At 45.9% G+C, this 26,744-nt stretch overlaps 1 protein-coding gene across 4 annotated transcripts in view; it reads left to right on the top strand.

The window, feature by feature from the left end:
- The window catches only part of LOC118511799, a 55,167-nt gene that overhangs the window by 14,317 nt on the left and 14,106 nt on the right, over positions 1-26,744 (top strand). For all 4 annotated transcript variants that reach the window (XM_036055332.1, XM_036055329.1, XM_036055330.1 and 1 more), the window contains exon 9: positions 16,860-16,992. In XM_036055332.1, coding sequence (XP_035911225.1) covers positions 16,860-16,992 — 133 coding nt within the window. The remainder of the gene's footprint in view (positions 1-16,859; positions 16,993-26,744) is intronic.

Genomic DNA, 26,744 nt, shown 5'->3' with positions numbered 1-26,744 from the left:
GCGTTACGTGCCAAGGTTCTATCAATTTTACGCGGCTCGAATAGTCAAGTTCCATTTGGATGGATTAGAAGGAGGATATTTACGAGAGTCTACGCGAAGTCATCGAACGTCATGGAGTTGGAGATCGAAAACAGGACATTAAATCTGGAGCTGAACCTAATCGAACATCCTTTTTTTTTTTGGTGCGGAGGCATTTTTGGTTTATTATTCTTCAACGTGAACGTTCAACGTTCAACGTGTACCTGGAATCTAAATGAGGAAATTACAAATGTCATTTCGTCAGTCGTTTGAAGGCGGCTTTTCTACTTTGACGACCCATACTGATGATGCGGTCTCGCTAGGCTGTGCGAAATATGGTATGCATTTTAATGGTAGCTTTGCCACCTGTCGTCCTCGTTGCCACTCACTCTCTCTCTCCCCCCTTCCCGGTGTCCTTATAAGTACATCTTTCGACAGGGAGTCATTGGAAAAAAAGCGCAGGAAATGAAATGATATTTAGTTTCTGATCTTCGGCTCCTTGCTGATGCGTGTACGCACAAGTACACGCACGGTGGCGGGAATTTTGCCATTGGCGCATTGCAATGTTACACGGCAACCAAATCGATTGGTAGCGGTGGGCCCACCACCATCGCTAAATGATTGATGAACTTCGGTGGAACCGTTTCGCGCTGCTCCGATTTCAGTGGACACGTGGACAGATAGGACAGGCTTTTTGCTCGGTGTATGCGATACTGTAGCCTTACCCCGACTCAACTCCACCTTCCCCGCTTTACTCCATCGGTTCAAGAATTTAATGTATGTGTGTGCGCGCTATGCGAGTTAGCTTCCCATCGACAAAAGGGTAGAAGTGATGGAATGCTTGCGCCCTTCTCTCCAGCCACCACCCGGCCCACTACTGTGGGAATTGTGCCCACTAAATGGGCAAACTAATAACTTCAAATATATTTACTTTTCGTTCTGAAATCCTCCGTGGCGTGGGGTTTGGGGGACGAACTGCTACTGCACACATTTGATCTCGGTCCCCATGATAAGGGGACCTGACTGTGAGATAATTAGATTCATGGGTGTTCGCGCTCACGTCTGGGGGCCCGGGCATTCCTTCATTGTGTCCCTGCGGTCGCCCCAGAAGGTTGCCTCGCGCGCAGAAATGCATAAATACATCAAACGACACGGGTCGACTTTAGGGAAATGGAATCCGGCCGGCCAACGGTTTTTGGTGTGTTGAAAGGGGGGGGGGGGGGGGGGGGCAATGTTTTGGTAGCGGATGCGGTAAGGTACTACCGTTTTATAGAAATTAATGTGTAACGCTAGTTTCAGCTTACACACCTGACCACCATGTGACAAGGCATTTGACTAGCCGGCCCCGACACTCTCGGTAGTAGCTGCAACGGAGCGCGAATAATCCGTACAAATTGAGCCGGAATAAATCTGCCCCACCGGTCGCCATTTGGGATTTTCGGGCTGGGACGATGATCCGGTTACTTACTATCTGGGGGTTTGACGGCGTTTGGTGCAACAGGACGGTACGAGAGACGCCGGTGTGGCTTAGCACAATCAGATAAACTATTTTTTTTTCGACCAACATTTAATGACGATGTATGGCACATCGACTTCGTCGGGATAATTTTGATACAGTGTTATAATTATTTATCGGAACGTTTGATGATAGGGTTTGAGCTTTTGGGAAATTGTGTTTCGGTGTAATGTTTTAGTGGTTTGCGTGCGTTTTGTGTTGTAGAGCAATGAATCGTGGTAAGGAGATACGGTGAAATTGATGTTGTAATTGCAGCAAATTAGATTTATTCCATTCGTTAAAGGACTCCTTAACAGAATGATTTCCATATGATATCTGATATTCTTGATTACCGTATTTGCCTTGTCAAACTGCATGATGACAGTTAGTTTGATAGTGGATTTGATAAAGGATTGCTGTTAATACAACTACTTCTATGTACAGTAACGATTGAACTCTTCTGTTGTGTACTATGATCTGTTCTTTGGACAACCATAAGTCGCCTGGTGTGTGAGATATCGTTTAAGGTTGAAATTAATTAAAATGGCTTCATCACTCAAGTACAATTAAAATTTAAAGGCCTATAGTTGTATCAGATAATTGACAAAAGTGAACTGTAGCGCCCTAACATTTTGAATGCTAATTTACTGTTTGTTCAGTTTTATTTCTTCTGATGGGAGTGATATTTGTATGGTTGGAAAAATAAAGGAGAACGTATGGGAGAATTTAAACGCATAATATAGTCAACAAATGCTTCCTTTTTTAACTAGGAAGTACCAGCATCCGCTCCAGTATTGTATTGAATTTTTATTTCGTTGGATAAATGATTAGTTATTGAGTTAATGGATCTCTTGAGATGTATTCCATTAACATAAAAAATATTTGCTTATTGAAACATCACTGTGTAACTAGCTTGAAGATGCTTGAATCAAAAAATTTTCAAAGGTTCGGTATAATTTATAAGAAATTTTCTATATCTTAAGAGAACAAAGCCGTGTCCAGTTAATTTTGAATAGAGTACATATTGGCCGCCAGATACTACCACAGTCCATTTCATTGTGATCAAGGTACAGATATGCCTCAAATTTCGCTACTTCGTCTCCGAAATCAATCTTTCTTTCATGTTAGAAATCCGTATTCTTGAAAATGATATTGTAAGACTAGCTAACAAACTAGCCCATAATGTTAAAGGATCATACATTAATCCAATTGTTACCGTGGGATAAAGTCCAATACCAATTTAAACACTTGTCCTGCAAGTGTATCATCCCAGTGTTAATTACTTCCCACCAGATGGCAAGACACACATCACATACATTTCACCTCACTGAAATACTTCCATAAGGCCTGCCGGCTCGCTTTAATATTCGGAACAATGCGACTGAAAACGATAAACTTCTCATCCTTGAGTTCACTCGAATGTCTTGCCAACGTGATGCCGTGCTGCATCATCGAAATGTCTGCTGAACCGTACCCGAAAGATTATGCAAATTAAATTTGTTCGATCAATTTTGTCAAGTCGCAAAACAAACGAAATCCTGTGAAAATATTCATCCTTGACGCTTGGTCGGTAAATGCAACGGTGCCACATGATACCCTCCAGAGCAAGGACTGGTGGCCATCCATGGTTGCACGAATCATATGTGTGCTTGTGTGTGTGTGACGTTTGCGTAAGATCAAATATGGACCAAACCAATCCTTCGGACGGGTGGAAGGCAAACGGATTATTGAAGAGCACCTGTTTGAGGAGCATCGGCCGTGCTACATAATGTATCGACTCGGGTGTATGCGGTGGTGATGATGACATTCGCTTCGTTTCTCCATAGCGCATCTTTTCCAACCCCCGGTTCGGCCGAGGTTTGTTCTCGTGAAGATGTGTGCACTCTCTCACCAGAGCAGTTCCAAACCAATCGACCAAAATGCCACAAGTGGGAAATCTCGTACGTAAAGACACTTAGCAGCAGGACACGGAATATGATCGGAAACGGGCCCACGGAGAATGGGCGGAGGGGCGGAACGATATGGCACAGCTTTAAAGAATTGATTTTCAATGAATATGATGATGTGTATAATCCAGCAATGGAAATTTATGCGCATCGCCAAGTGACACATCGTCTTAGGCGCGCGAACAGAGCCCCGCCCTCCTGGACCTTTGCGTAAACATGCACGTGTCAGCCGCCACGTCAGTCAGAGCTGGTCGTGTACTGGTGGAATGTAAAGTTTTTTTGGCAGGCGACAATTTATTCATAACTTGTGTGCTGCTCCATACGGACGGCGAAGACTTTTGCGAAGGAGGCAATTATGAAGTCGGGCACTTGTGGCAAACGGTTTCTGTGAGGGTCGCCGCTTAAATGCTTCTTGCAAAGTTTAGATCTCAAAAGGGGACGAATATTGGTTTTAGTTTCGACATGGATGTGTGTGTGTGTGTGTGTGTGTTAGGGCACGAAATGTAATCATTTTTGAATTAATTTTCTTGATTTAGTTACACGCATCAAGAATCGTTTGATTTGAAAGCGATAATTGTGTTCCATGTTCTATTGCATTTTCAATCGTACGCCTAATTCCCGAAGAACAAATTGGCAACGGACACGGGTGGGTCGGTAGTTTGAGTTTCGGCAGCTCTAGTTAAGCTTATGGCAAGAACAATTGATGCTGTGCGTGCCGTTCTTCGTGTTCCGGGAACTGGGCAAGATGGCAAGACTTTGTTCATCGAGCGGCGTATGCACATAAACCTTCGGTGTTCACCGTCCAGTTCCAGGCGACCGGTGTCGAGCACTGGTGGATATCTCGTATCGCCATCGGAATCTGTGTGTAAGCCGAAAGGTACACACATCAAGTGGTTAAAAGAGCGTAAACATCGATCCCCAGCCCAGGAATCCGGGCGGCACAGCAGAGCCACACTCCCGACCGAAGTTCATGTTCGTACGCTTATAGGAGGAATTATGAGTGTCATGCCTGTCTCGTGACACCTTCTCATTACTGATCCACGGACACTGGTGGACAGCAGTGTGGTGTTGATGATCGGAGTTGGTTACTGATCTCCTCTGGTACAGGTCAACGGGCAGGACAAAGCGCTAGCTGGCTGTATCCGTTTTCCAGGTTTGTGTGTCTCGATAAGCCTTTACAGAGGAGCGTTAGTATTGCCTAGCCTCCACCTCAAGCACACGCACTACCAAAGGTGGCAAAGCATGCAAACAGTATAACGAAATTATTTCCCGTCTCGGTTGGTGGGCGATCTGTACAGGAATCAAGGAACAGGGCAGGAACGGTGTATTGAATTGCTTCCATTCCCCATTCGTAGCTAGGGAGAGGGTCGTTCCCGTGTACATTGCAACTAGGGGGTTTGTCCCGTAGTAGTAAACTTAGTGCTCTCCCGGTTTCGGTAGACAAACGGGTTCGAAAATATAAAACCAATTAAAAGTTATGACTGTAATCCCTCTTATCAAGTGAATTTTACATACCCTAGCATACATACATACTGCCATTTGGTGTCTGCATACGTTAGAGCGAGAGAGAGAGAGCGAGGTAGACGACTCCACTCACTCGTTTAGGGCCGTTTAGTAGCACACACACACACACACACAGAGCAGATACATTCGGAAAATGCAGAAATAACGATGCATATTGAACGACGAGGATACGCTCGCCGTCAAAAGCGTTTCCCATTTTGCTGGTGTCGCACTCGGAACGCACTCCAACTCCGACGAGTTCATTCATAAATGTGTCTTGCAAGCGATACACGTTGGCCAACATACACACACACCACTTTGTTGATGCCACCGGATGGTGCATGTGCTCCGAACTTTGGAGGCCAAAGACCAATGCCGAGGTGTGATGTTGGTGTGGTCTGGTGAGGTTTTTGGGGGGGTGGGAGGGAGGGGGGAGTAGCGCACTCTGTACCTGAATCCGCTACATTAACCTTTATTTGCCGATTTTGTAATCCAATTAGTGAGCAACAAAAATACTTCAGCATCGAGTTGAAGAGATTTGCTTGCTGGGTTTTTGTGGGAAGGGTGGCGAAACAACGACGGTGGGATCCATTGGCGCGTCCACGTGGTTTATGTTTATGTGCACGTGCATTGGAATCTCTCCCGCCATCAGCCAGCAGCATCCCCGGAATCGAATCCCTCCCCAATGCTGCTAAACGGGCGCATGGATTTGCATAGTTGTGGGTGAAAAAGCAAAGTGTTACTGACTGCCTGTGCAGTGTGAGAAAAGGAAGTCGGGATGTGGATGCCCCGACACTTGATGGGCAAAAGCTTGGCGTAATGAAAATAAAGCAATGGGTGACGATTAAAATTTGCGACAGATTTTGCGTAGCGTGGAAGTTTGTTGGTAGCATTAAACTAAATGAATGTATTTTTGCTGTCCCCCTTCCTAGTAGAATGATTTAAATTTGCGGGAAGTTAATGATGCTTCCGTAATGACAACCTGCGGGAGGAAAGTTTTTGATTTGTGCCGTCTTATAATCCATCGCTTTGGGATGTTCTGTTGCTGCTAGAGTTGTCTGTATCTGATTATAACTTTGAATGATGATACCTGATGCGGGAGAACGAGCTCGGGAGGTGAAGAACAAAGATCAAAGTTGTGCCTTCCGGCTCTGTACAGCTTAATCTGGTCAAACGGATCTCTAACCGACTGTTTTGCAATAGGAAAGCACGCTAAAGTCGGATCATTACAAGCAGTGTCCTCACGAAATATTTATAACTTGTTTTAATATGTGTGGAGTATTGGAATTTGTTCTCCAACAGTCGATATTAAACTATCGAACCATTCCGACTCCGACTCGATGTTATAGCTACAGTTGCCCTTGATGGGCATGCAAACTTCTCTGCTCTCAAGTGTTTTTAATACCGCGCCGACAGGAGAAAGCGCGAAACGTGATTGCCGTGTGATAAATATCTAATTTCAAAGTTAGATAGTTGCCATCAGGCAACTTTATCCTCACGGCCTCAATAGCTTGCCACTGAACGCCGTTCAAAGAGAAACATTTCCAACACACAAACCCATTAACGGCAGCAGCCAGCTTTCGTTCGTTCACAATCTCTCAGGTGCTTATTGAACGTTTCAAGAAACGATTGATCTTTCATTTCTTTTGAGCACTGGAAGGATGGGACTCGCTCGTGGTACACTTTCGAATGAAATACTTAAAACCATACCCTCCGTAGCTGGTGCTGTCCTGCCCTCCGTGAGCTTGTATGCGTGTGATTAAAAAGTGAGCATTACCGTGCTGTTCTTTTAAGGCAATGATGTGAATAGGGCGTTTTGTAAAAAGGCATTATAGGAGATCGTTGGACAAGAATCTTTATTTCGAATCGAATATTCGCTCCAGAATCACTTCACAGTACTTGCTTTCTGCTGCTGCGAAGCATTGCAAACCGTGACCGTGGTTGGGAAATGTTTGGTTGGTGGACGTGTAGTGTAGCCGTCAGGGAAGCCTGGAACGGAATGACGAAATGATGAAATTGGTGGTCGACCTTTTGGGGACATTATTCAAATTCTGTAATTTCTAACATCGATTCTACCTTGCTTCGTTTTGTTGTGCTGTGGAAACTGTTTTTCCTAGAAATTCAATTAGAGCATTTCGATAATTTCGTATACACCGTGTGGAAAGCGGATGGCCAGAATACTGCGGGAAGAAGGAAGGGGGGCAGAGCATTGAACGAGCTATTTGAAAAGGAAATAGCTTTAGAATTGAACCTTTTCGACCCAAGTGAACATACCGCGCACAATGCCCAGATATGAAATGGCGAGACCATGATGGCAGAGGGAGAAGCATAACAAGCGCCGTTGTGCCATAGAAGCAAGCGTAAGACCACACCACCGGTGGAGGAAAAAATGTGTGTGAACGATGATGTGTTTGTCACATTTTTGCCTCCGCGCCCGAACAACCGCCCGCCGTCCCGATTTGGTTGCGTGGCACGTGTGGCACAGCCTCTTGCGACGGGGAGTCTCCAGCAATGTATGTCTATTGGAGTTTTTACCAGGCTGTTTATAATAGACGGGAGTAGGTTCGTTTTCTTTTTGTTATTTGCTGCTTCTTTTCAGTGTGTGCGCTTCCTATAAATGGAGTTCAATTTCGGTCGTCAAATCAATCGGTGGAATTAAATATTGAATAATTTCCTTCTGGTGAACCTTTCGATCCCGTGCTCCCGGGTGTTCGTGAGATTCCTCCGCTCGCGTTCCCCGGGCTTGTGGATGTATCGCTCTGGCAACGGAACGAAATCCCTGGCAACAACGTCGCATACTTTTGATTAGCTTTCCATCCATTTGCCATGGCCCACCACCACCAAGGACTCACCAGGTTGAAAGTGTGTGTGTGACTGTTTTTCCTTTTTCTTCCTTTTTCGGGAAAAAATCTGAGTTGCTTTTTGCACATACATATTATATTTTTTGATGTTTTTTTCTTGCTGTACCGGTGGCTAGATGGAGGAGGATTACGGAAGAACTAGGACGGACATGATACCAATTTTCGCTGCTACCAACACGCAGAGCAACCTTGTGAAGCAGCGACAACACTCACAACATCCAACTGACGCTGCGGGAACGATTTTTCAATTGAAAACAATTTTCCACTGTTGTGCCGGTCCGATTTCCGATTGATGATGATTTGTGCGAGTGGCAATAAATGCGATCCAGCTTTGTGAACTGTTGGCTTCCTACCGTTTCGGGGTTTTTGGGGGCGCATGTGCTCTCAACACAAATTCATTGGAAACAAAACAAGGCGTTCTGTTGAATGCATTCCTGGAACGTTATGCTTGCGCTCCATTACCATTAAAACACGCTCTTGTGCGGTGCTGACTACCGGCTTATAGAAATTTAATTTGAAGGTTCATGAACGCCCGTTCAGCAATCAAAATGGCCAAGGAGTTTGACCAGCTCCCAGTGAGCTGCGTCTAAAGGTGTTCGGGAGTTGTTCCCAGATTCTGTCCACGTCCACGTCGGTGGGGTCGTGTCTTAATACACCCGATCGATGAATCGATCTTCGGCAGCGATGTTGAACAATTTCAATCAATTAGTTTCCAACCATCTTTCTAATTACTTCTCCGACACATCTCCTGCATCCATAAAACCGAAGGGGACATCCATCGTGTTGCGGGGAGCGGCTTGCCTATCTCCGCGATGCGAAGGGCGATCCTAAACAAAGAGAGAAAGTAAGCCAGTGGAACCATTTATATCCCTTTTTTTTTTTGTTGCTCCCGGTCCTTCTGCGGCCCGAGAAAGTTCAACCTAATGCGTACGGCTTTAGGAGCAGCTCGGGGTTCCGCCGCGGGTGTCGAAGAACTTGAAGATGGGTTCCAGCGGTTGTACTAGCAGTGACACACGGGACGTCTACGGGACAACCATTTTTATTCATCAGCCTAATTTCGGTTGTCGTCCTCGCAGCGGGAAATAATTTATGCTTTTGTCGAACCGACGGCACACACCATTCGATCCAGTGTGAAACGGCCAAGGCGACCCGTTTGCTCCACCCGTTTCTTCCATCCACATCGCCGCACTCGCTAGCGTTGACCCTGGGTTGCATACCTCCCTGGTTGCGTAGGAAGCGGATGTTGCTCGCCCCGGACCAAAGCAAACAGAGCGGCAACATCATGGTACTTTCCTGCTTCAGCGGGAGGTGCGCGCGTGTGTGTGTGTATATATGCAGAGCGATCGGCCAGTGCAGTACCTGGAGTTCAGGGGAAGCAAATAATTCGTTTCCGGTTTCCAGCGACCGGACGACATTCGACCTACCGTCGGACTGGCTGGGGACCCAGTTTTGCCCGAACTTCGTCCCAAATCCCCGGCTCCAAGGGTTTGTGTGCCTCTATGTATGGGCGTGTGAGACTAGCAATTCTCCACGATTGGTACAATTTTAGCCCAGTTTTAGCCCACATTTGTTGAACCCTCCCGGAAAAAAAAGTTGGGCAAAAATCTTGTCCCCCAATCGATTCGTCCGCCCCTGCGCTACGGGTGTGTTGTCACATGCGGGGAGTTTTTAATTCGAAGGCTTCAGTAGTTTTTATCCCTTAACGTAGCGGCATCGGACAGTTGCCATTCCCCGGCCTAAAGATCCCCAAGGACCGTTTGGTGTCGATGTTGCGCAGTTTCTCTTCGGAGCCCTTCCTAGTCGATGTACGGTCTCCATTTAAAAGGCTCCGGGAAGAACGTTCCTAAACGGTCACCTGAATCACCTCTCGCGTCCTCACCGCTTTTCTTGTCCAGTTTCGTCACATGTATCCCCCCCAATCGCCCATCCCCGATTCGATTGGCATGGATCTCGGCCGACTCCCCGACCACCGGGAACTCAGCACCCGGAGATGGTTTGTTTTCGTTAAGGCTTAAAATGTCCCCCGGAATGGAACGTGTCCGTTTCGCATCTAAGGGGATTGTGTGCTTTGTCCGCAATACCGCTCTATTTTTCATCCTTCGGGTCGGGTCCGGTGTCCCTATACTTATTTTCCTTCGACTTTGCTCCGATCCGCATCGATGTCTCATCTTGTCGCTCGTCCCCGGTCGGCCGGGATCGGTTACGCACACCACCACTCTGCATCCTGTGGTCCCCATATTCCCATCGATGCTCTCATTGCTTAGGAACGTGGGGATATGTATCTGTTTTTCCCGAGTTTTTCCTCCGATTTTCCGTACCGTTCTTCGGTTCGTTTGTTTTATTTGTTTCGCTGTTTTTTCCCCCCCTCTTTACTTGTGTCTTTTTCTACAACGCCATCGCGTTCGCTGCGTGTGCAGCAGGCAGCCAGGGAGATGGTGTGATAACATTTCGATGCACAAAGTGAGAGCGAGAGTCTTCTTCCTGCGTTGCGGCACACCAACACGGCACAATCCCACTCCGCTGGTGTCAATTTCCAGCTCCAGCGGGACATCGATTTATACGATAATGTTGACTCATTTTAATTCCGCACCGTGTGGGGTTAATTTGTTGTTTATTTAACTTCGTTTAATTATTAAATAAATTAATTTATATCAATCGTACCGTTTCTCCCTCGTCGCGTTCCCCCGTCCCCTTAATGCTTTCAACGGGGAAGGGATGTGTGTTGTGTGAAGTGCATGATCCGAATGCAGCAGAGCGCGTGTCAGTCAGGACGCTTAGTGGAATTGTGCTTCTGCACAGTGCTCGTTGCACACGATTGAATGATTATCACTGCAATCAGTGTCAGCACGGAGTATTTTTAGCTGCGTCGAATAGTAAAATACATGTGTCTATTTTAATTTGATTAGGGATTTTCGATGGTGTTTTTTTATTGATTTGATTTTCTATCAAGACAAGTAGGAATAAGATCCTGCTTTTTGTGAGAGTTGTGTGTGCTGCAACCATAACGTAAACAATGTGTGAATAAGATAACCTCAAACTAGTCCATTTTCTACTCATTGTTATAGAGCCCGGGCATGAGAATCCTGAACAGGATTATTTTTCAGCTTTAGAACGCCGGCGTGGCGTGGATTATACCAGAATTCGATTGCGTCAGTATTGTAGATCCAAGACTCGTACTAAGGCAATCAAACTGGAATCTGTTCAGGGACGCTCGTTTTGCCCTCTGGTATCCTTCTTGAAGTGAAGAGATTCCTGACCATCAGGCTAGGTATTTCCACTACTGAGACTATCTCACTTAGAACACAGCGTTGTTTGGTAAAAATATTATAAGGAGAAATCTGAATCTGATTCGATCGTTCATTTTGCAGGCGAATATTAGTCATGTAATGGTTCTATAGACTTACTGATACCACTAGTTTAGATAGTCTGTCCTCACTACTCGGTCCAACAGGCCGGATGAGATTCGAAGTACTCATCAAAGTAGCATAAAACTAGCAATATTTACCGAACGGATTTTCCGACTTCTTCTCCATAGTGAAAATTCCTTTTCGGGGTTAGCAAAAGCGCGATCCCTTCATTCATTGTCATTAGAGAGCAGCTACAAAAATAAACCAAAAAGCTCGCTTAATCTATTTTCTTAATCAGCCGAAATGAGAAATAATCACGATTCAATTAAAGACGTGCCTTTGCTCGGGCAAAACGGTAAGGACGGATCGATATCATCCCATCGAACCGGCTACGGTAATGGAGGAGGAGGAGGAAAAAGAAGAAGAAGACAGTGAGTGTCAATAATTCGGTTACAAGCCCTCCCGGATGGCTCAACTGACTGATTGTGATGTGGTTTGAGGTGGTTGACCATGTCCGTGGTGGTGGTGTCCTCGCGGGAAGTCTGCTTGCCTGCCTGGATCAGCGAGCGCCTAAGTGTATCGGTCAGCAAATCCTGGACCTGAAGTGCCTTTCGTTCAGCCCGCTTTTAGCCGTTGTTTGGAGGCATCTGTTTTCCTGTGGGCATGTGTTCACGCGTGCTTACGCCCGGAATGGTGGCCCTTTTGGAGAGGGAGGAGGCCGGGTGCGTGAAACAACACACTCGAGAGTGCCTATAATTCCACCCAACAACACTGCTGGAACAGGAAAAAGTGGCTTCCATGGAAGCACCCGAGGGGAAAGCACTTATTTATAATCAATCTGGGAAAATATCTCCATAAATGAGGTTTTCCGGTTAAGTGCAGGATTCTTTGTGTACAGTTTTGTTTTCTTCCTGCGTGTGTGTGTGTGTGTGTGTGTGTGTGTGTGTGTGTGTGTGTGTGTGCGTTTCAAGTGAATCAATTCGTTTTCCTTGGAAAAACATGAAACCCCTCAAAGTTGCGGGAACATCCTTAACTCACATGATAAGAGGATGCACGTTATGGATGAGTGGCGGTGGTTCAACCCATAAGCGCGGGTGTTCTCCCGGCTGGTTGGTGGCGGTTTAGCGAAATGAAATCGGATCAAGATTTATTAATCGCAGCCTGAAGAGCATAAGCAAACAGTGTCTCTGTGTGTGCGTGTATGTTGGTTGTGTTGTATATCTATATATGGATTGGCGTTGGTGCAGAAAAGAATCGGAGACTGGTAACGATCGTGATGGATGACATGGCTGAAGCACTGAGGCTGAAATACTCGTGGGATAAACCGAGGTGCTTGTCGGGCTAGCTGAAACTATCGGCCGGTTCCGGAACGGGGGAAGAGCTGTGTAACACAATATCGCTCAAAAAGCGGCAAAAGATTGAGGCTTTTGGTCTAGCCCGCAAACCAACCAACGTCCGTATGGACGCGTAATATATGACACTCTGCCTGATGGTGGAGGACAATTTGATATAATAAATTACATTTCGAGTTTGATTTCTCATTTCGGTTCCGTTGTGGCCAAATCGAAATGGGGGCCGTGGTGTGTGGACCGAGCGAGGGTATCCACAATTGTGGATATCGACCAATTTCTCGCGCTGGTAAAGGAAAAGATTCAATTTGCACCAATGAACGCACGTCCCGCATCTTGCCAACGGTTCTCCGGATCTACCCACATCAGCGTGGATAGAGGCAGGAACGTTTGGCATGGTTTCAATCTTGGGTTACGATCGGCTATCGGCCCAACATTACACGTCGCACGGTTGCTCGATGATGGACGGCGTACGAGAGCTGTGTGATACGTATCGTATAACCCACCCGAAACGTGGTGTGTCCGTGTCCGACTGGAGCCAAACATTCGCCAGAAGACCCCTTTTTGGTGGAATTCTTCTGGGTAGTGAGGTTTCGGCTGTGTGCTCCGTATGCAGACAGGCAGGCTGCTCAGTCTCCTCTCAAATGTGGACGAACATCGACATGTCGCTCTCGGTGATGATGATGATGATGAGTGCTGGAAAGCAAACAAACCCATTTCCGATCAATTACATCGGGCAGTAAAATTGCTCGTTTTGTGCGCCCAACGTATTGCTGTGCACTTTGCCCGGTACACTCGAAACAGGCGTAAGTGAGAAACGGAACACGTACCAAGCGCACGAGCAAGGCCCGCGTAATCCTGGCGTGTTCCTACCACCGTAACCTTCGCCGGATTCGCAGGACGGCGGTGTCATAAATTTTCCGAATTAGTCAATCTGTCCGCAAGTGACCGACGGGTGGACATGCATCGTTTTCCGGCGCTCCCACTGTGCCTCCGATGAGCGGATGGGCCGAGCAGAGACGAACGGCCATTACGCGGGAAATTTGAACGGCAACGCTCGATGCACTTTCGGGAGCACCCCCCCTCCGGTTGTTTGTGGTTGAAGCCTGTTGCGTGGCCAGGGATATGGTGTACCGTTCCGTTCGGTTATTTGCTGTGGCTTGCAATGAGATACTGCAGCCGCCGCCGCCCTCCCTTTTTGGGTTTGGTGGCGAAGTAAAGCCGGGCAAATTGACGTGTTTTTACAACAAACGTGTTTTTACAAATTGTCCATATCAACAATGTCGACCGGGTTGTGTTGCGAGTCGGAGTCGGTCAGGTTGATGAGCATATTTCGACAAAAAATAGGCCTCCGTTCTCCCTGTGTTTGCTTCATCCTTTTTCGGACAGCCATCCTTTCCGGACTGTCCATTTTCATCACCAAGCGTCCAGCGTGTGTGTGTGTGTGTCGAATGCCACTCGTCCCAAGTCCCTACTCCCAGGATCGACGCATGCGGTTGCGGGTGGACAGTTATTTATCACCGCACATACATCACCGAGATGCGAGAAAGGACCTGCCCGATATCGACACCATGGTTCTCACACACACACACACGGGCACAGTTTTGTCATCCCGACACAACGGACGACGATGTCGACCACCGTCGACAGCCGACTACGGTGATGATGATGATGATGATGTGCACTCGCCCACATGCCCCGGTCCCCGGGCTGGATGCGTGTTAATTTGATTATGATGAAGAAGAATATTGAATTTAATCAAACAAATTAATCAAATATATTGTTTTCGCGTCACTTTTTACGCTCGTTCATTTTTATCTCGTCGTTCGTACGGACGGGGCCATTTTTTTTTTCTTTGCTGCCTTGCTCTCGGTCCATTCGGTTGGTCAGTACCCGTGGGGCAAATACAATTGCGAATCAAATGAACTGCGCAATCTTTCAGCCCGAATGCACACCGAACTGCCGGTGTGGTGTGGAGTAGTAGTGAGTTTCGAGGGTGCGATGTGTGTTTCCGGCCACGCTAGTTTTTCCCTGTGCGAGTTTTTAAAAAATTAATATTGCATATTTTCAATTCAATCATCGGTAATTCTGTTTTTTTCTTTGCTCCACTTCCCCAGCTCTAATTTGAAGTTCGGTGCGTTCGGCGGGTGCATCGCTTTTAATTTATATAAAGTGATTTATTTTACACGAATTGATAGCCGTCGGCTGTGATGCTGTGATTTTTACGCCATTTTCCATGTGTCAGACGACTCTTAACCATCATTGTTTTGCTTGAGGTATTGAGGCGTGAAGTGACTTTTTAGTACAAATTAACGTCACGGCTAATTGAATCGTTTCACCGAAAGCATCAAATTTTTGTGGCACTCCTAGCAGGGACCGGCCAGCAAGCGCAATGTCAAAAGAGCATCTGCAAGTCTTGCAAGCAGATAATGGTCGTCACCATCGTCTTGCGGAGGTTTAGTTTTCCCAAGGATACTCAAGCAGACGGTACGGGTAACATTGCACACGGCGGCCCACGTGAAGTTCACTGCCAACGTGCGACACACGAAGGCAAATGCTTGTCCAAACTGTGGAACCATATGTGGAGCACTACCACGCCAGACACACTCACACGGGCCCTCGTAAAACTGGAGCGATGGAATGGAGTCCTAAAAGTGAGGGACGAGCGCACACGCCGGTGGTATTGATATAGCCGAAGCATTCATCTTCTATCCTATTTCACATATTATAACGTCCGATGTCTCGTTTTACATATAAATTATTTTAGCGTATGTACACACCCAGCACCGGTCGGTGCCAGCCAACCAATCTATCCCGTCGGCCAGCACCGGATCCCGCGTGTGCACGCGTTCCGGTGCCAAGCCCCGCCATAGTTGGTTGAGAATTTTGATGTTTGGCCAGACCCAGCCAGCCAGCCAGTAGCGGCCTGGGAAGCAGCGACCGTGTTTGTGCTCCTATTCCTTCGGCACACGTTGATGGTGAGGGTGGTGTGAATTAAATTTGATACGATCCTATCAGAAACCCGGAGCGTAGCGTCCACACCGATGACGACGCCGTCCTTAAAGAGTGTGCCCTGAGCACATGAGTACATTGTATTCATCGCGTTTCTTCGCCCCCCGGTACTGGTCACACACACACACACTGGTGTGTAATATCGTAAGGGCGAGTGCTGGTTAGCTTGCCAGTGGAAACTGCACCCGAGGATGCTCACTGTGTCTGTGTTGGCGTTGTGAATACAAATATCGCAACTCATACTGAATCGATCGCAACCTGTTCAATCGTAAGGACATCGTCAGATTTTTTTTTTGTTGTTCACTCGTGTCCCTCCCATATCGTGCGTGCGAATGAATTGAGAGAGTTTACAATTTTCATTCCGCTCGCAATCAAAAACTTCAACTTCATCATGTTCAAGTTCCGGGATGCGGGTCGGGGTGCGTAAAATCGTGATTTGTCATAGTCATAATCGTTACATATTTTATGATGTCTTCATTGAGACAGGCAGCACCGAGAATAAAATTATTCGGCTACGGCTTCCACGAATTCGTTCCGAAATTTCTTGAACGTGCGTTAAAGTGTAATGATTTGTAAATATAAACCGGTGCCGGCGTTTTGTCGGTGTTTCGGTCAGTTTGAAATTTATTTTGCATTTCAAGTCTCGTCGAACCTCGTTGCGTTTTATGGCAAACAATTCGGGCACGTGTTAATTTACTGTGCATGTTTTCATGGCTGTTGATAACTGTGTCGTTTGGGTTATAAAAAAAAAAGGCCGAGAGATGGGAGAATTTAATGGTGGAGCTTACTGAAGCTGCTTTAAAATCACTGCGGAGCAAAAATTGATGGAAAGGATCTTTATGGTTTTTTGAGTGAGTTGAACCAGTTTCTTAGAATCCATCTCTGTGTGTGTGTGGATAGTAAATTCACCTTGACATGTCTGGAGCGCTTCACTCCACTACGTAAATGGGCTGCACACGCACAGCCGATCGCAATTTGTCGAAATTTGCCGGAAATCCCCTCGGTGATAAAGGTTAAAACCTTTTAACCTATTACCCGGGCCCGGTGTTGGAGTACATCTTCAGCGGTACTTCATCTTTTTTTTTCTTTCGTTTGGTTGCTCGGCTCGATGCCGCCCCTTTACGCATTACGAGCCGTCTTATGTGTGTGTGTGTATGATTTTTGTTTTGCCGTCTGTTGCCAGCTGTGTGTGTGCTGTCGAGGACTAACCAATTCGGCAGGATACTGAACGCTTCTGACACATGATTAATCTTGCTCCACCCAACCCAAACAAACGCCGCCACCGCTCACAAAACTAAACCCATCTTCTTCTTCGCTTTCACTTTCAGGCATGGAAGCCATCATGTCGGAGTTCTTCAACGACACGACGACCGCGTTCTACATCATCCTGGTGGTTTGGTTCGCCGATCAATACGATGCAGTTTGCTGTCATACAAATGTCACTAAACGTCACTGGTTGAGGTAAGTGAAGGTGAAATGATGATTTCTGGCCGCCGGCCACCTCGGCGATCCGCCCTTTCCACCGATTGCGATTTAATGCGATCTGATACGGCCGCTTCGTCTTCCTACCCGCTAGGACGGTCTCCGTCCGATGGGACCGTTTTGGTAGGAAGAAAAATATCTTCCTTTCTCGAAACATTCAGACCTCCATCATTATCATCAGCTTTCGTCGGCGAGCGGGAGAGAGAGAGAGGGAGTGCAAAAGTTCGTCCTTAAGTTCGTTTCTTGTAACATTCCGATCGGCCGGTAGTGAACGTCTTCAGATGCGTAGGCGATATCCGTGGGGAATCGTTGCGATGCGTACCGCCGGTGTACGTTCCCGGCGCCTTGCGCAGAACCGTTTCGCCGATGCCCTCGTGGCCCGGTTTACCTGGGGCATATTTTATTCATATCTGTCATAATGTTTTCATGTTATTTTTATCTTCCAAAAAAAATGGTGAGCGACGGTGAGGAAAGAGCGTCTTTTTGGCAGGTTCGTTCTCTCTTTCACAAGTACAGCTGTGAAGCTCCATCGAATCTTGAGCCATGGAAGACAGCATCAAATCAAAGCAATAACTACGTTTTGCTCAATTTTAGAAATTATATTCCATACCCGGTTCTCTTAATCAGTATATTAGATCTTTCCTGGACAGCAATAGGATAGGCTTTTAAAGTTTTCTTCCAGAGCACTTTAGTTTGATAATGCTTTGAAGCCTAGTTTTTCCCTCATTCAACCTCCGCTATTGTCGCTCAATAAAAGCGCCTCAAATTTTAATCCCTACAAATCGAAAACGAATCAAATGGTTCATTAGCCGCTGCTGCTGCTTCTTCCGCCCCACCCCTTAGTTGAATTGTAATCGCACGGCTTACCTGTGCAAAATCGAACGAGCTTTGAGCATTGTCAATTAAGGCGATTTGGTCCGGAGGCATCATCCGAGCAGGTCCAGATTTTCTCACTCCATATCTACCCGGGCGAATGTTCTACGCTCGTCTTCCTGCTAATTTGCAACGATTCAATAATCAACGCGCGGCCCTTTCCCTGGGCTGGACTTTCCGAGTTTTTACACCGGACGGCTACCATGGTGATTTGACGGGGTGAGGGTGAGGCAGTCGGAGGAATCGGAAGATTAGCACTGCGAGAAAGAATGGCAAGCTTCTCGACCGGTTTGCAGGATGGATTGATTCGAAAGTTTGGAGTAGCAAGTTGACAGTTTAATCTGATTGTCATATTTTGCAGCTCTTCGTTTCGTTTTGGGTGTTCCACAAGCTTGGGAATACGGGAATGGGGAATGGACCGGAGATGGAAGGATTAAAGCGATAGCGTTCGGTTACTTTGACGATAATTATTGGGGCGTCGGATTGCGTAAGGGAACTCGAGTTTAATTATGATATTCCCCAGTGACATTGAACGTTGAATGAAAAATTAAAGAACACTTATAATGATTGGTGGTGTTGGCTTCACTGCTGTCAGTCAGTTAGTCAAATCAATTTATTTTTAATATTGTTATACTCTTCAAAGTATTGGAAGAAGTTGTTAAACTGTTAACTAAACTGTGGATGTGTTTGGATAATTTTTAAATTATATCCTACCTAACTATTTAGCTATTAAGCGTTACCTTTTAGAATAAGTCCTTTCCTTATTTTGATGCACATCCTTCCACTGTTATCACCACCAATGGAGAGAGAGAAAAAAAAGAACTCAAACAAACAAATCGCAGCGATTTTTGCAAGAAAAACTGACCAGACAAGATAAATCTCGTGTCGGTCGGGTTTTGTTTGTTTGCCCGTTGGTTGGTGGTATGATTTTTTCGCATACCATCCGCGTTATGCGCTTTCACCGTAATTTCCACCGTCACCGAGATCGGATCGGATCTCTTTCACAATAAACAGAAACCCACACAACTGGAGAAAAAGATTAGCCTCGCAGCAAACCTCTTTCTTTTGAGTGATTCGTGCAGTGCTCCGATGTATATTTGTTATGGTTTTTCCTCTGCGTGTGCTTAACGTGGGAATGTTTTTTGCTTTGCTTGTCGGTTTGTACGGTAAATCAATACTGGTTGGTGTGGGAAGTTGTGCTTTCGAAAGGATGGAAAAATAAGCTTCCGATGCACTGCTGGTGAGTGTCATCGAGTTTTATGATTAGTACGGTGCGAAGTGGTTAGAGTGTTTTCTTTAAAATGTTATGTATGGTGATCAGTAGCACTATCGATATGCGGATAAACATTTGAACATCATCACAAACTTTGAACATGTTTTAGTAGCTATTAATTCATTTTGAATCAGTGTTTTGAAGCTGTTAATGAATTGTGAATATACTGCTCATGTCTCCAGACTCTTCTATAGTATTATAACCTCAGAATTATAACGAGTCCTTGAATTTACCAAGCGTTGTTAAGCATTAGGAACACTGGAAAATTTGAAATTCTCCGACTTAATGCAGTTCACATGTGCGCTCTGTGTCCTTTGAGAGAGTACTTCTATATAAATTGAGGACATTAAAAACAAATTTGTTCAGGCCAACAAAATTTCGACTTTTGCGAGCTAATATCCTGAACAAATTTGCTTTTTCTGCCCCAAATATCTGGGATAAAACTGGAAAACACGGCTTGAAGCTCAGTCAAATAGATTCGAATATTTCTATCTTTAGACCATGGTTTCTAGTAATTGGTTTTGCAAAAATATAGCAGTTTCTTAAGATCTTATTTCCTGGATAGAGTAAACATAGCTTTAGTTAAACTATCAGTATTAGTCACACTATTGTACTATTCTAAATAAGGCGAAGGGGGGTAGCGTTGGCGGTGCCGGTCTTCAAACGGCAGGACCAAGATCAGGGTCAGTTGCGGAAGCCCAAGAATTCTTCAGGTTAGAGTGCCAAAGTAGCTGAAGTAATAGAAGATATTATTGAACTTCCTTACTTACTTACTTACTTATCGGGCGCTATAACCGCTTCGTGCTATTTGCCAGCTGCGACAATCCTCGATACCGCTCACGGTTTAGCGTCGTCGTCTGCCAATCCTTTATCCCGGCCGTTTTGGCAGACGCAACGAAGCCATCACTTCATCTCAGTTTGGGGCTACCACGTCTCCTCTGTCCATGCGGACGACCTAAAAAGACTTTATGGACTGGGTCGTCCGGCGTCATTCTCACGACGTGACCAGCCCAACGGAACCGGGCTCCTTCATTGTCCTACCACACATACGGGGCCAACAATCCTTCTGAGCATCTTTCTCTCGTATGCTGCTAAGAGGGTTTCATCAGTTTTGGACAGAGTCAATGTCTCAGAGGCGTATTTGAGTACTGGGATTATAAATGTTCTGTACAATCTCAGCTGCGTCCGTCGAGAAGTTTATCCAGTTTTGAATATCCTTATTAATTTAAAGTCGTAATGAAAGGCTTCGATTAAAATCAAGTCACAGAAAGCCAGAAATGGTGAACAGAGACCTCTCGAGGCTGTAGTGCCAAGGAAGAAGAAGAAGTTGCAAACTGGAGGCCTAAAGAATCTTCCTTAAACATTTTTTTTTGTGAAGATCATCTGTAAAAAGTATACCAACCGAAGAAAACAAATTTGATTACGCACTAATCTAACAGCTCATCGCCAATTGGACTCCCCTCAAAATCCCTCACCGTACTTGAAGAGAAGCATCAAAATTAGTTCTCAATCCTCGTCGTGGTTCGGATCCGTAACCTGCTGCCGATATTTGTCTTGCAATCATCTTCCCCTGGCGGTGCTTGATCTTAAAACGATACAAATCGAATACAATCCGGCCCCGGAGTTAGGCCGCGGCCCTTGATACAATCGGTAATCTTCGAATCACTTACACACTTGCAAAACCACTTTGCGAAATCGAACGATTTCACTGTTTCAATATTTGTCCTCCCGCAAAACGCACGGACCAAGCGCTGTAGCGGTGGAGCGTCGTCGAAATTTTTATTATTTGAACAAATATTGAACCTATCCGTTGCCGTGCCACTTAGAATGTGCTGCCACGGTGTGCAGTGGTCGCTTGCTATTTCATCCGCGTCCCATGTCATCAAATATTCGTAGCTTATTACCTTTTTCCTTTCCGATTGTTTATCTAAATCGGAGCCTGATGCTAGCGCGTGCTTTCTGGTCGCTATCCCTCGCAGGCCTGTGGGATGGTGGGCTGCTCGTCCTACAGTTTTATTTTTCTATTGCTAAATCTCGATTTGTACTGTCGTCGCGCTTGTTTTATCTCCCGGTACCCGTGAGAGGTTAGGAAACGGGACGCTTTTTTGTTGTTGAAGATTGACAAATTCCTCAACAAATCTCAGCAAACCGTATTCCGGGTGCTCAAAACGTACGCTTCCTTCTCATTGATCGGCCATCGATCGATTTGTCTCCAATGCTCTACCGAACAAGCAAATCATAATTTCCCCCTTTTCGGAATTGAATCGAGATACTGCTCTTGAGATGCTGATTGAAAACCTCGAAAAACCTCGACAAGATAAACGCAAAATCGAGTGCCGCTGAAATCTAACTACCAGTTGATTAAAAAGCGATAAAACATCTTTAAAAAACCCCTCTCCAATATCGAGGTTTCATGAAATGTTCGAGCTCCAGTTGCTTCTTGCCCCCCCCCCCCCCCCTCCAAAACCAATATCACCAATGAGAACGATTCACCGGCTTTCCTGAAGACGATACTCTCATTTTGCCAGGGCAGGATCAATCAATCTTCCTCCGTGGTGTTGCTTTAAGCTTGCGACGAAGAAAACAACAAACAGCATTCGATCATCAAATGAAAATCAACCCCGTCGTCGGCGTTTGTGTGTCGCCGGATGTGGAAGTATGCTTGTGACAAGTGCGACGATACTCCAAAACTTTGCTCCAAGCAGGACGCCAAACCGCGCCCAACTCTGGGCTGATGTTGTTCGGCAAAACGGACGGTTACTGCCAAAATCCTTTCTGCTTCTTCGGGTGTTTGCGTTGGACTGGTTGGACGAGGAGGACCAGGACGTCCGGACGGTGTGTGGGAACGGGTTTGTTATCGACGGACATAATTATATGGCCCAGGAAAAACAATCGAAATCCCATTTGCCGCGTAGCGTTGTTATTTCTGGACTTCGTTTGCAACCTAACGAATTCGATGATTCCGATGAGCTGAAGAAAAAGCACCTTGGAGGTCGCTGTTTTAGGAGTCGGCAATTGAGCCATGAAACTTGATAGGCTGTTTTGTTGCGGGTGTTTTCTTCTCTTTTGCCTACTGCCTCGGCTATAATCGCTAATCACTCTTAATGGAGCGATTTTTGATTACAAGATACATGATGCTCCCCACGAACAAGTGGGTGCTCCCGTGTTATACCCGTGTTATGGATAACAAACATTTAAAAACCTTAAGATTGGGTCTGAATGTGATATGTTTATAAATGTGTCATAGCGCGTGCTACAAACAACAGCCAACATCGTGCAAAAAAAAAAAACTTTCTAAACGATAGCTTTACCCATACGCTGCCAAAACTGCCGCCTAATGACTGCTGCCTTCAAGCTCGGTAAATACTCCGACATCGTCGTACCGGGATCCCTCCCCACCGTCAGCTTTCGAGCCGGCGCTCTGGTAATCCCCATCAATTCCTTGTTCGGCGAGCAGCAGCAGCAGCAGCGTCAAGGCGTCGCCATCGTCGCCTCAGCAAGGTGGTGGCGCAAAGGTGACTTCCGAGCGCGTCCGTTGCGCGTTTAAGTGGCAACACCCTCATCCACACGGCGAAGAACGCATTGTGTTGCCTGGGAAGGACGGTACGGGAACGTATCAAATTTTGCAACAGTTTAATTCGGGAAATCTATTAGACAATGTGAGCGCCGCGTGTGTATACGTGAGCCTGTTTTGGTGCGTATAAACACAGGGGTGGCGCACCGTCGCAACCCACCCGGCCGAATCGCCCATCGTCCCACTCGTTTGGTTGTTTAACGATAATAAATTATCTATTGCCTACCACACCTACGGAGGCTTTTTTCTTTTTGGTTTTTCGCCCAGAGCCTCGCTCACGTTCGAAGGAGATGGATGTCTTACCGGGGTGAAAATGCAAAGGACCGAAACCGACCTTGGGGAATGGGGTGCCCCGTTGCTCCCGTTGAGGAACAAAACAACAACAAAAAAAGCGCCCAACCCTCCCGAGAGGATGTCTCACCCCAATGCCGAAGGAACGGTATTTGCCGAAGCTCTCATAAAAATAACAATCGTAAAAACGCCAAAACGCCTTTCCATGTTCCCTTGGTGTATTATGGTTTGGTTTGGTGGGGAAGAGAGCACAAGGTAGGAAGGAAAGAGTGGGGAGGGGGGAAGGAAGAAGGTGGAAGGAAGCGCAAAGAAACCCACCACCCTCGGTCGGCCTTTGTTATGTTACCGTCTTGTAAATTGTTCCCATCGAACCATACCTTCGTAGAGCAGTACACACAGCAGTCTAAGGTAACATCTCGCGCACATTCCTTCATTTGCTCCGCGGAAAATTTTCATCCCCTTCTACTTACCCTCCATTACCCCCATTCGCTTCCCCGTTTCAAGTCCTATACCCTGCGCGGAATGGCATTACAATAAATTATGATTCACTAATGCTCACTCATAATAGCGATGAATGTTTTTCCGATCGGAAGTGAGCCCACCCTCTCACTGCCTGAAGCCTACCAACACACACACACACGCACACACTCTCGGCACAACCACCGTGGTTCCGGGCGATCCTAAACCACGACTCGTCCGACCGACCCAGTTGTTGGCGCACTTAATTTCCTTTACCAATAAGGCTGGGAAAAACAAACACGAGTGCACGAGTTCGCACTCGGGAATTTGCGCGAGCGTTAGGAATGGAAGGAAAAGAGTTTTCACCCAGCGATTTTTTTTTCTTCTTCCAATTGTTTGCTCTGTTTTTTTTTTTTTTTTGCTTGTAACAGCCAAGAATTTTGTTTTAATTTGACTGGGATTAGTGAGGTGGCATGTTTAAAAAAATTCTTTTACTTCATTTCATCCGGTCATCATTATTAGCCAACCACCGACCGTGCCTCTGCGGCAGTTGAAACTTCCGGGGCTGGCAAATGAAGTTATTAAAAATGGGATATGCAAACGATATGTGTTTCCGTGGCGTAAACGGGCGTGTCTGTTTGACAGACATATCAGATCTGGTAGCGGAAAACGTTCTAATCGCACGAAGTAGCTGGCTAAAGTAGCGGGTAGAACGCGAGCGCTAGTTCTGCTGGAGCTTTCTTGACCGCTAATATTATCGCAGATATTGTATCCAATCACAATGGTGTTTCAACACAGCCGCTGCACAGGTGTGCCGTACACTGTTCTTCACATTCGACGGACGAATGATACAACACGGACGGACTTCGTACGGTGGTGATTCTGCCCCCCGCCCTTTTGCTAGCATAATAAAACGCTCCATTCGAAACAACGGAACGAACGAACGCACCTTTTGAATGGTTTTGCTCTGGTGGCACAGACGGCGGGTTCGGGACAGCATAAACAAACAGAATGGTCTAGTACAGTGGTGGACATAAGTATAAGTATGAGTAAAAAATTTTGCTTTGAACTAGCTGGAAAACAGCAGTAGGAGGTTTCAATGTTAAATTGTGCAATAAACGATGATTTCGGTTTGATTTTATTCGAGCTCAGATTTTGTAGAAAATGTCCATTTACTTTGTGGAACCGTTCCTGGAGTCTCTGACTCGGTGTTCGTTTCTCTGAATTAAAAGACTTAAATGCAATTCAATTTTATTTAAATTTTACCCTAGAGAAATGATCAAGGACGAATGTTCTCACCGAAGCGAAGTAAAAAAACTGTAACAAAATGTGACTAAAATGTTCAAAACTAATTCTGAAGGCGGTCCGGTGGCCGAGGCGATTGTAGCCCCGGTCTTTACCAGGCAGGACCGGGGTTCAAATCCCATCCAGAACGCCTATCTGTACGAAGGATTTAATCCTGTTACGGGTAACATCAAGTCACAAGACGCCAGAAATACAGGCCGATAACTTTTGAAAATGCAGTGCCAAAGAAAAAGAAGACAACTTTTATTATAGTTGTTATTTATAAAATCATTATAAATTTTAGAAAAATTTCAGACGCTTTAAATAACTGAGAGACTCGCTTCTATCGTCTTTGTCATCCTATAAATTTAAGATACAGAGGTGGCAATGCACTATGTAAATACGAATTAAATCGTGCAACATTCAACTTTATTTAATTTTTCAAATTAGAAGAACTTACTTTATAGCATTAAGGCCTGGTCTTACGGGGAAAAACATCATTATTTTTCAAATGCTATAAGTCAAGCTAATACTTGCCTAAAACCCTACCTTGTTCTGCCTCAAACAAAATCTGCTTATAATTATTTTCACCAGTGTAGCGTTGCATTTAAATCGAGCGTGAAGCTGTCGCGGCGAAGAAGCGAGCAAGCGATGGAGGAAGAGTTTGAAAGCACTATAAGAAAATAGAATTTATGATATCCGTCCAACCATTAGGCACTCGTTGCTGGATGCTATACCGGGGGACTTGTAGTTTTGCAGTTATTGTACCACCAACGCTACTTCAGCATAATAGTTGGGCGTGGACACAAACAACACAATAAGCGTCAATCTTTATACCTTTGGCTGTTCAGTTCAGTCCGTGTCCTAAAAATTCACCACTTTCCAAGTGTTCTCTAAAGGGCAGGATAACATTTGTTTGTGCTTGCTAACCAACTCTAGCTGCTACTTCCTTCGCCATCAATTTAGCTGCAGACGCGAATATTGTAACGAAGACCGGACGATACCGCGACCAATCGCCGACACAACTCATCGAGCTTGACTACGTCTCTTAGTGCTCCATCGCACCGAACCGTCGCCGGTGTCGAATGGTGGAGATGTTCGATGAAGATATAAATTTATGGCAAATAATTATTGAATTTGCCGCCGTGCTTCATCATCCCTGCCGAAAGCTGCTTATGTTTGCATTCAGCCACGTGCATAAGAGCCACGCATTCGGCATTATGTTGCCGAACTTCTCATGGTATTAGTGTTGCGCGCGTACCATTAGAGTGCACCTTTGTTTCAATATTTAGACCTTTTCCACCGTACGCTTACGGTACGGAAATTGCCATGTTGCCCGTCAAGCTTTTGTACACGCTGTAGTTGGGCAGTACCCCGATACTGAGCACTGTGTCTGAGAAAAAAAAAAACACGTAGAAAGGAAAAAAACACCCGGCGGGTCTACAACCCCACCGTAAGAATTAACAACGGCGAACAATTCAATTAAAATTTAAATGTACAACGATAAAAGTGAGGTAAATAATATGCAATCTATATCGATTGTGTGCTCACACCCACGGTGAACACACAAACACACACTTCCGTCCCAGTTAGGGTAGAGTTCTTAATTGCGGCCCGGTCGGATCGGTGGCGGGACCTTCGCAAATCTCGTTCCCACCTTCCGCCCATTAGCCCGGGACCCATTCGAATGGTAGATAATGTGGAAATAAACGATGTTGTTCGGGTTCGAGACCGGCCATGCACATTGAACGAGAGAGAGAGAGAGAGAGAGGGAGAGAGAGAGGGAGAGAGAGAGGGAGAGAGAGAGAGAGAGAGGGAGACATTTTTTTACAACTTCCGGTTCCCTCCGGGGGGAAAATCCTGTGCAAAATTGCTCCAGAGGATCACTTGCGTGACGCGCGCGTATGGTGTTGAACGTGTTCGCGTAGCTCTGACTCTTGGTGGGACTTTGCGGTGCGTTACTTTGCTCCAGCATGA

The sequence above is a fragment of the Anopheles stephensi genome, chromosome 3, assembly GCF_013141755.1.
Source record: "Anopheles stephensi strain Indian chromosome 3, UCI_ANSTEP_V1.0, whole genome shotgun sequence".
NCBI lineage: Eukaryota > Metazoa > Arthropoda > Insecta > Diptera > Culicidae > Anopheles > Anopheles stephensi.
The sequence above is the reverse complement of the archived record's forward strand: the minus strand, read 5'-3'. Positions and strand labels throughout refer to the sequence as shown.